The sequence below is a fragment of the Dicentrarchus labrax genome, unplaced genomic scaffold (genome assembly GCF_905237075.1).
Source record: "Dicentrarchus labrax unplaced genomic scaffold, dlabrax2021, whole genome shotgun sequence".
Taxonomy (NCBI): Eukaryota; Metazoa; Chordata; class Actinopteri; family Moronidae; genus Dicentrarchus; species Dicentrarchus labrax.
In genome coordinates, this window is record NW_026136715.1 from 383,231 (window position 1) to 394,439 (window position 11,209).

An 11,209-nucleotide genomic window follows, 5' to 3' on the forward strand; every position below is an offset into this window, starting at 1 on the left:
TTACAGTAAATATATAATAATAATTAATTAATAAAGTATATCTATCTATCTATCTATCTACTACGTAAACTGTATACATACATATGTAGATATTTACCTTGAGGCTGGGCAGCTCGTTGCCTTCGTCCACACTCATTGGTTGGATCTCTGGAGGTTCACAGTACAGGTGAGTGTTGTCCAGAGTTTTCACTTCACACTCCTGGTCCCCGAGCCAGGCTGTAACTTCCTGTCTGGATATGGCTCTGGTGAGGTGCTGGCCCTGAGGGATGGACACATAGTCAGGTCTTACGGAGTCTGTCAGTGAACTGGTTCACAGAGTCCAGTAAAGAGGTTTACCTCCACAGCGATCACTCCTCCTGGTTTGAATGGATACGGAGCATCCGGAGCTTCTCGATTCAGAGGGAAAAACTCTGGGTTTGGATAGTAGGTGAAGCTTTTACCCTGAGCGACAGGCAGGCAGACAGACAGACAGGTGGACAGACAGACAGACAGGTTTATCCATCAGACTGTCAGTGATCAATTGTACTGTAAAGCTTCATTCACACTGTTCTGTTAACAACATACAGTCTGTATCTCTGTGTGGCTAATTTTTTACCTCCTCAGTAATAACTGACTCTTCCTAAGCCTTGCCCCTTTCTGCTATCTATTATATTTATTATTATTATATCAGTATATATAATTATATAATAATAATATATATAATTATATTTATTATTATTATTATATCAGTATATATAATGATATAATAATAATATATTATTATATATAATGATATAATAATATATCATTATATATATAAATACATATAAATATATATATTTATATATAATTATATTTGAATATATAATTCTATAAATACATATATATAAATAATAATTATATAAATATAGTTATGAATACATATGAATACATATAATTATATAAATATAGTTAGGAATATATATAAATGTGTCTTATCTTTGTACCATCTTCAGATCAGATCTTAACAGCACATCACAGACAGACAAGTACAGAGACAGACAGGTACCTTGATGCTGTCATAGTGGACTCTGACGTTATCCAACTGAAACCACACCCCCTTCACTTTGACCTCTGATGTCACCTTGGGGGTCGGACAGGTCATCTGAGAGGACGACAGGACAGAGCAGCGTTCCGAAACCTGAGAGACAGACGGGTAGAGAGACAGACAGGAGAGAGAGAGACAAGAGGGAAGGCAGACATGAAGAGAGAGGCACAGGTGGAGGGACAGACAGGTAGAGTAACTTTCCAAATTAAAAGCATTTTTCAGGCTCAGATGACCTTTGACCCTGCGTCTGATTGGCCGGTTGGTCTCACCGTTGTCATGGTGCTGTTGAAGATCAGCTGCTGTTTAGCGGTGAGCAGAGCCAATCGTCTCCTCCGTTTCACCCTCTGGACCTCCAGAGGCTCCACCCACACTGCTATGATTGGCTGCTGGACGACATCCAGGTTTCTGCCCGTCACCATGACAACGCGCCCGCCTCTGAGCACAGGAAGTGGTCACATCATTAGGACGCTGTTTGAGTTATAAGATGATTGATTATCGGTGACAGGTGTTTCTTACGCGTAGAAGCTCTCTGCGGGCGTGGCGTCAGTGATGGCGGGGTCGTCAAGGTAACGGAAGGTAACGCTGGGAACCGTTCTCTCCGCCTTACCAAACAGAACCCGAACCGGGACTCCACCAGTCTGATTACTGGAACCAGTCTGACACACCAGCTGGGTGTCGTTCACCTCCTCCACACTAAGGGGAGAGGAGGAGAGGAGGAAGAGGAGAGGAGGAGGAGAGGAGGAGGAGAGAAGGGGAGGAGAGGAGAAGAGGTGAAGAGTAGAGGAGAGGAGGAGAGGAGGAGAGGAGAGGTGGAGAGGAATTGAGGAGAGGAGAGCAGGAGAGGAGAGGTGGAGAGGAGAGGAGAGGAGGAGAGGAGGAGAGTAGAGGAGAGGAGGAGAGGAGAGGTGTGGAGGAGGAGAGGAGGGGAGAGGAGGAGACGAGAGGAGGTGAGGAGGAGAGGGGGAGAGTAGAGGAGAGAAGGAAAGGAGAGGAGAGGAGAGGTGAGGAGGAGGAGAGGAGGAGGAGAGGAGGGGAGAGGAGGGGAGAGAATTAACACACATTTTATTGGACTTTTCTATCACAATAACATCATCACTTTAGAGCTAAAGAAAACAAAAGAAAACAAACCAAAGAAACAACAAAAATACATAAATATAAAAACACACAGAGCATAAAACCCCCCGAACAGCCCATATGTGACTGAAGGCCTGCATATTGTCCACCATCTGATGGTAAGCATGTTCCACCCTCAGACGGGCCTTCAGCAGTCCCTTCAGAACTCAAAAGAAAATTCTTCCCCCAGACCCAGAAACCACCTGTTTAAAAGCTGGAACAGCGCCGACAACCGAGGACACTGAACAAATATATGAAACAAGGTCTCAGTCTGACAACAGAACACACAGTCCTCCCCCTGCACTGGATCCAGGTGCACTCTGTATCTGTTTGTGGCTACTGCCCCCTGTACAACCCTCCACTGGAGGTCTGCTGTTCGCTTTTCAGCGGGCAGCTTGTACAGGGACCGCTAGCTGCCTTTCGGGGAAGCGTCTGGACCAAAAAACTCAGTCTACCTTGACTCCTTCATCCCTACCAAAGAGCGTAGGTTCAGAACCTTGACGCAGACCTGATAAACTGTCTTCTTCCCTGCATACTGAAACTTGTCCAGCTGAGGAGTTATGAGAGACAGCAGCTCACCTCCTCCCTCCTACCTGTCTGTTTGTTGAAAAACAGAGGTTCTTCAAACAACCACATACCCAGAATGTCGTTTGTGCCACGTTTGGTCTTAAAGATCTGCCAAGCCTGCAACACCGAGCTGTAAAAAGGTGTCAATCCAGTCAGATCCAGGTCCTCGGGCCGTAGAAGGGAGAGCTGTTTATCGTAGCCCAAACGCCCAGCTCTCCTCAGCAGCAGGCGAGCTGTATCAAACCAGCTTGGGCCACAATCGTATAGTAGTCTTTTTGTAGTCTGTATTCTAAAGGAGGCGATCTTAGACTGGATGTTGATCAGTCCCTGACCTCCTTCAGCCACAGGCAGATAGAGGGCTGCAGCCCTGATCCAGTGCTGACCAGACCAGAAAAAGTCAAGGATGGCTCTCTAAACGTCCTCCATCAGGCGTCTTGGTGGTGTCAGAGCGATGAGTCTGTGCCACAGAGTCGAAGCGACCAGGTTATTAGCCACCAGAACTCTTCCCCTATATGACAACTGGGGTAGCAAACATTTCCATTTAGCCAACTGAGTGCACACTTTCTCCTGAACTCCCTCCCAGTTCTTTACCTGAAAGCCCTCGGTGCCCAAAATTACTCCCAGCACTTTCAGACCCCACTCAAGTCCCCCAGGCAGACTGGGCACTGCCTGGTTCCTCCACTGCCCCATCAACAAAGCCTCACTCTTTGCCCAGTTCACCCGTGCAGATGAGGCCTTTTCATACAGCGACAGGGTGTCCTTCAAATATTGAACGTCCTCCTGATTGGTGACAAATTTTTTTACATCATCTGCATAAACAAAATCAGTAGGAGGACGATCAAGATTGATCCCGCTGTACAGGGAGTGGCCGACTCAGCCCTGCCCCCATCTTACAGCACCGCTGTACGATAAACCACCCAAGCCAAAAAACCCTCACCAATGCCAAAAGCCCTAAGTGCAGAACACAGGATTTTCCACTGCTGCCAAAAACACTCAAAGCTCTGGCAGAAAGTACTATCTTGTAGAAGTTTGTTATTAAAGAACCAGTAGGATTTAACCCTTTCAGCTGGTGAAATGATCAACTCCGTGATGATGAAATGGTGATCAGAAAAGCCAACTGGACTTATGTTTCTGTGAATTAGTCTGGAGCTGAGACTGAGAAATGTAGATCCTGTCCAGTCTCGCTGCCCTCACCCTGTTATTACTGACCCCTTACCCATGTGTATTGTCTGGATTGTGGATGTTTGACCCTCCGTGTGTTTAACAGATCAAGCTGTGTGATGATGCTGTTGAGGCTTTGAGAGGACTGTGGGTGGGGTTCCTCACTTGTCCTATCCACAGTAAAGTCTACAGTACAGTTAAAATCCCCACCTATGATTCAATGATCCTGGTGGTGATTCTTTAGCTCATTGAGTAGCAGGGTGAAGAAACCTACTCTTTCTGCTCCCTGATTTGGGGCATATAGTACAGAGTTCTTTATTTCTGCCCTTACAACCAACAGCTGACCCTTCAACACTTCAGTGGAAGATCAAACTGTTGCATTTACAGTTGCTCTGAACAGAACAGCGACCCCTACGCTGAAGTTAGTTCTTTTCATCCAATAAGTCAAACCCAACCAGTTTTTTAGTACATTGACTGATCTGATGAACTTTTCAGTATAGTTGAAATAATCACATACTCTGACAGATTTGTTAAAGTTACATTCAGAAAATCATTGATTCTGTCTAAAGAATATAGATCAGTGTTCCTGTTAGGGGTTTGACTGGATGTAGAGTCTGATTCAGTGTCATTCTCCATGTCTTCTCCTTCACATGATACCTGACTGACGCCCTGTCCTTCCTGGTTGCTCACAGTGTCTCTGTCTGCACTGATGGAAGCTTCCTCAGTGTCTGCAGACTGAGAACTACTCAGGTTCTCTGCAGCCACAGAGGCCTGTTGTTCCTCAGGGTTGCTCTGTTCTACCATAACCAAATCATTAGTGTTACAATGTGAACCAGTGGCACCGGCTGCTGCAACTGGAATACCAAGAACCGCCACATCCGCCGCACCGGGTGCAGACGCGTCGGCAGCAGGCACCGCCGCAGGCACGGATACACCAGCACCGGGTGCAGCGACGACCACCACTCCCTGCTATTTATGTGGACACGCAAAACATTTGAGTTGTCCCGAGCTGGCAAACCACCAATCACTCAACCAACACTCAACTAATGAAAAGAAAGCTCACCTGATCATGCACATAGCACAGATAGAAAATACAGCAGTGAAACCCAACGAGGGGACAGAAACCATTCAAAGTCCGCGCTGCTCACTCACACCGGAAACAGAGAGAGAGAGAGAGAGAGAGAGAGAGAGAGATCCGGTGTGTATTTGTATACAGAAGTCATGTTTAAGGCTTGCTGCTAAACAAAACGTGTGTTTTCGAGAAAGAGAAACAAACAAAGAGAAAACTAAAAACAAACAAAGAAGAGGACAGGGGAGACTAAAGCAAGTAACAGCAAACTACTGGACACTGACATCAGTAAGTTTTTGCATTTATTACTATAAAACAAGTCCCAACTGAAACACTCAAGCTAATAGCTAACAAGCTAATACTGGACTGTGGTTACCTAGTAACGGCATCAATAACAGCAGTAGTGCTGTTTTAAACACAAACACAGAACCTTGAAGATCAACAGCTGTATCATGATGTCTACACAATCTGAAACCATTGAATATCCCCCAGCTATCAAAAGCAAAACTGCGAAAGGAAAATATCAACAAACAATACTTTGAGAAAGACCAGAAATCCTATTCCTGGACCATCACAAAGGTCCTGCAATTTAATCTTCTGGACTGATTGGAACCATTCGCCTGGCTGAATGTGTTCAGATCGCATTACCCAGCAATAAAGAAAACAGGTATTTGTAGTGGATGGAAAATAAGTGTACTCGAAGAGAATGACTCTGACACCACCAGAATAACAGTAAACCTGTTCAAAAATGGAACTGCCATGATACAAGGCGACTTGAGACAGTTTGAACTCGACTTTACTGCTATGAGACTGAGTGCTGAGAAGGAAAAGGAGATCCTCACAAACATCGCTCCAGCCCTGGGAGCCAAACCCTCCTGTTCTGTCCCTGCTCCAGATAGACAGCCTGCAGATGCTGACACTGATCTTCCCTTGCTACAGCACTCTGAGGCCCTGGACATAATGAGAGAACACTTCTCCCAGATGAAAATAGAGCTGGTTCAGATCAGAGAGCAGCTGGACCAACAGCAGCCTACTTCTCCTACTGTCAGTGACTTCCAGGCCAAGAAAGAACAGAACAATGTCAACTCACAGCTGAGAGAGCTTCAACAAGAACTAGCTCGTTAGAGAACACAGCTGGATCATCTCAGTGAGGAGGTGAAGAAACTTAGGAAGGACAGAGACAACTGCAGAACTGAGTTGGCTACTCTGAGAGAAGAGCTACATGAGAGGGACAGAACAGGGCTCAGTCTACAAGCCAGACTGAACTCCACACAACCCCCTGTGCTCACCTTTCAGACCCAGACCACATCCAGCCAAACTCCCACTACACCTGAGGACTCACCCCCTCTCACCCAGCCTGGTGCAGACTCTAACCCCCCCCGTATCAACCAGCTGCCTCCATACACACATCCCAAGCCAAGACGCCAGTCACACCCCTGCACCTGTCCAAAGCCCAGCCTCTAGCCAGCCTCCAACTAGGAGCTCCAGACCTGAAACCACCACCGCAGCTCCACATCCAGACCCGACAGCTGAGACTGAACAAACACACACAGGCAGAAGGGCTGACATTATCCTCCTTATGGACTCTAATGGAAAGTTCCTGGATGAAAAGACCTTATTTCCAAGACACAGAACGGAGAAGATCTGGTGCCCCAACACCAGGAGAGCCCTGGAGCTGTTAACAGTGCCTGAGCTAGGCTCACCTAGCCACTTCATCATCCACACAGGCACCACGACTTAAGGTCCCAACAGGACAGACTGGCAGAGTCTCTGAGGAGAGTCACTGAGCAAGCTTCCACCAAATTCCCTAACAGCAAGATAGTCATATCCACACTGCTGAACAGGAGAGACTTCCACCCCCACACCATTCACAGAGTGAATATCAGCCTCTCCAGGGACTGTGCCCTCAAACCCAACGTGTTCTTGGCCCACCACCCGACTCTCCACCTGGACTGCCTGTATGATAACATACACCTACACAGAACTGCAGTCCCCACCCTTGCTAGGACCCTGAAGGATGTTGCCCTTGGAAGGAGCTTTACTACGACTCCAAGGGGTAACCACAAACGCAGACCCCACACAGACAGCCAGGACCTCCTCGACCTTCGAGACCATCCAGACCTCCACCATGCTTCCACCCCTGGCTGTCAGAGAGGACGACCAGGCCACCAAATCCACCGCATCACCAACATCACAACCCACAGCCCACCCCACAGCCAACACAACACTGGCCTCTGATACCCAGCCAGAGAGCCCCCCAGCCTGGAGGTCCTATACCCCCCCTCCTCCCAACAGCAGAACCAAGACTACAGGAGCAGCAGTCTATTGGGGTGAAATATGCTGCAGCAGTGAGAAGAACCACAGCCCCACCCCCCCTCTGGTGAACTCATAGAAATATTACACATGCTGGGTCGCCCGGATAGCTCAGTGTGTAGAGCTGGCGACCCATGTACCGAAGCTGAGTCCTGCAGCGGCCCAGGGTTCGAATCCGACCTGCAGCCCTTTGCTGCGTGTCATCCCCTCTCTCTGCCCCCCTTTCCTGTGTGTCTTCAGCTGTCACTATAATAAAGGCAACAAAAGCCCCAAAAAAAAGAAAAGAAAAAAAAAAAGAAATATTACACATGCTAAACCTGCTCTTCTCTCACCTGTGTAGCTACATGGTGGAAGAGCAGAGACTACACAATAATTAATAGTTTAGCAGGACAATTCTTAACAGTATTTCACACATGATACACTCTAAAATGTCACTCAAAGTTTAATATTTTATAAATTTACCTCTTTACGTCTTTTTTCACTTTTCATTTATTACCATTATTATTTTTCAGTATCTAGTTTATTATTATTATTTTTCTTTTAAGGTGTTTGTCTAATTTTTGAACGGATCACACTTAGAGATGAAATCGTTTACAATAACATGTTGGAATATTCAAGGTCTGTGATCATCAGCTTTTGGTTTAAATAGCAGAAATTCAGATTTTAATAGAGAGTTAAAAGACTCTGACATCATAGTTTTACAGGAGACATGGTGCAGAGAAGATGTTTCCACTGGTCGTCCTCACAGCAACACTGAGATTATTATACCATCAACAAAACATCCAACAATAACCCAGGAGGCATGATTATATGATATATATGTAAATCAGAACTGAGCCAGTCCATCACAGTTATTAAAAAAGAAGAATCTTATATGTTTTGGGGCCCTTGTGTTGTATATGTATTTACATGTTCTGTGTCCTTTTTTTTCTGACTTTGTTGATGTCCTGAGCACACTGAAGCAAATCCCTGGCAACTTGTACCAAGTTGTATGGCAATAAAGTATTGAATCTTGAATCTTGAATGTGTGCCATCTATATACCTCCATCAGAATCCCCCTACTACAACCCAGACGTTTTCTCTATTCTTGAGGAGGAAATTAACCATTATAAAACCATGTGAAATGTATTACTCTGTGGGGACTGACTGACACTATGAACACCCAGGGAGACAAACACTTACCTGGAAGCACCTGCTTCCCCCTCCCTGAATGTTCTACTAGAAAGAGCTTTGACAAGCTTACTAATACAAGTGGTATGCAGCTTTTACAGCTCTGCCGTACATTGGGTCTGTACATAGTCAACGGCAGGCTACGAGGGGACTCTCTGGGTCACTACACTTACAGCTCAGCTCTTGGCAGTAGATTATTTCATTACAGATCTAGATCCAATGTCTCTTAGAGCTTTCACAGTCAGCCCCCTCACACCCCTCTCAGACCACAGCAAAATCACAATCTATCTGAAAAGGGCCCAGTCTAACTCTGGAGCCCCTAGTGCCGGGGAACTGTTTAACAGCACATACTCATACAGATGGACCCCTGACAGCATGGGGGCGTACCAAAAGGCACTGGAAAATCAAAACATATATGATTTAACTCATTTATTTCTAACTGAAACATTTCCCCATAATAATTCCGGTGTAAATTCTGCTGTGGACAAAATCAATTCAATTTTTCATCATTTGGCTCTATTGTCTAATTTGAAAGCCTCCAAACCAAAATCTCAACAAATGAACAATAACAAATGGTTTGACACTGAATGCAAAAACCTAAGGAAAACTTTAAGGAAATTATCAAATGAAAAGCATAGAGACCCAGATAACCACAACATACGCTGTCAATATGAGGCCACTCTGAAACAATACAAGTACACCCTAAAAACAAGGAAAGAAAAACACAGCAAGAACCAGCTCTGTGAAATTGAGGAATCCCTCGAATCCAACCTGTTCTGGGAGAAATGGAACAACCTAAACAAAACCCAGCAGGATGAATTGGCGATCCAAGATGGAAATACTTGGATTAATCACTTTAGTGAATTATAAAGTAATATTACAAAAGATTATGATCAGTACAAGATATTCACGAAATGGAAAACTCTGGAGGCGGTGATAAAAAACAACCAAAACCCTCTAGATTACCCAGTAACAGAACAAGAATTAACAGAAGTCATCCAGTCCCTGAAAGGAAAAAAGGCTTGTGGTATTGATGGAATCCTCAACGAAATGATCAAATACTCAGACCATAAAATCAGATTGGCTATACTAAAACTATTCAGTACTATTCTGTCAACTGGAGCTTTTCCAGACATCTGGAACAAAGGTTTAATAACCCCAATTCATAAATCCGGAAATAAATATGATCCAAATAACTACAGAGGAATATGTGTCTCCAGTAACCTGGGAAAAATATTCTGCAACATCATTAATAAACAACTTGTCAACTTCCTGATGGCCACAATATTCTGCATAAATGCCAAAATTGCTTCTTGCCAGATTGCCGCACAACGGACCATATATTTACCCTCCAGACTTTAATTGATCAAGAATTAAAAATTAAGAAAAGAAAGGTATATGCATGTTTTGTTGACTTCAAAAAGCCTTTGATTCCATCTGGCACGAGGGCCTTTTCTATAGGCTACTTGAAAGTGGCATTGGATAAAAAACATATGATCTGATTAAGAACATGTATACAAAAAGTGAATGTGCCGTAAAGATTGGAAACAGACAAACAGCGTTCTTCTCCCAGGGCCGGGGAGTGAGGCAGGGACGCAATCTCATTTCAATTCTCTTCAATCTATATATCAATGAATTAGCGAACCAACTAGAGCGTTCCACGGCACCTGGCCTCACCCTGAACGACACAGAGATCAGAGGTCTGCTGTATGCAGATGACTTGGTGTTGCTCTCACCTACTAAAGAAGGTTTGCAGCAGCACCTTAATCTCCTGCAGAGATTTTGTCAGACCTGGGCCCTGACAGTAAACACAGCAAAGACTAAGATAATGATCTTTAAGAAATAATACAGAAATCAGGTTACACACAATTTCTATTTAGACACCACTAAATTACAACATACAAAAAACTACACTTACCTTGGCCTCAACATTACATACACAGGAAACCTCAACATGGCTGTGAAAGATCTGAGGGACAAAGCAAGGAGAGCTTTCTATGCAATAAAGAGAAACATACAAATCTATATTCCAATCGAAATCTGGCTTAATTTTCCAATTTGTACTAGAACCAATAATTCTATATGGCAGCAAAATTTGGGGACCAAAACTAAATAATACATTTGACAAATGGGACAAAACAATCATAGAATCTTTCCACACCGAGTTCTGTAAGAGCATCCTGCAGGTGCAGAGAAAAACACCAAATAATCTGTGCAGAGCAGAGCTCGGTCAATACCCCCTCCTACTAAAAATACAGAAAAGATCAATTAAATTTTACAATCACTTAAAATCAGTTAACCCCTAGTCATACCATCACAAAGCCCTAACATACCAGGAGCTGAAACCAGAGAAGAGTCCCCTCAGCCAGCTGGTCCTGAGGCTCTCTGCAGTAACATGTCCCCAACAGCCTCAGGACAGCAACGCCAACTCAATCAGACCAAACCAAATTATCAACAAGCAAAAAGAAAAATATATTGAATACTGGAAAGAAACAACCACATCACAAAGTAAATTACAATGTTATCTGGCCCTAAAAAGTGAATTCAAACTGTCAAATTACCTGAGCACAATAAAATGTCCTAAATTAAGAAAAATGTTTGCAGCAAAATATGTCTCCTCATGCCACAAACTGAGGACAACCAGTGGAAACTCAGATAAATGTATAAAATAATTGATTTTTTTTGTTGTTTTTTAATATATACACACTCTCTCTCTCTCTCACACACACACACACACACACACACACGTT

General features: G+C 44.3%; 1 protein-coding gene across 2 annotated transcripts in view; it reads right to left on the reverse strand.

Annotated features, from left to right (window-relative positions):
- plxnb3 (plexin B3) overlaps positions 1 to 11,209 on the reverse strand; it is a 100,286-nt gene that overhangs the window by 16,777 nt on the left and 72,300 nt on the right. For both annotated transcript variants that reach the window (XM_051426672.1, XM_051426673.1), the window contains 5 exons: positions 1,583 to 1,759; positions 1,336 to 1,501; positions 1,028 to 1,159; positions 337 to 441; positions 98 to 259 (listed from right to left, as the gene is read on the reverse strand). In XM_051426672.1, coding sequence (XP_051282632.1) covers positions 98 to 259; positions 337 to 441; positions 1,028 to 1,159; positions 1,336 to 1,501; positions 1,583 to 1,759 — 742 coding nt within the window. The remainder of the gene's footprint in view (positions 1 to 97; positions 260 to 336; positions 442 to 1,027; positions 1,160 to 1,335; positions 1,502 to 1,582; positions 1,760 to 11,209) is intronic.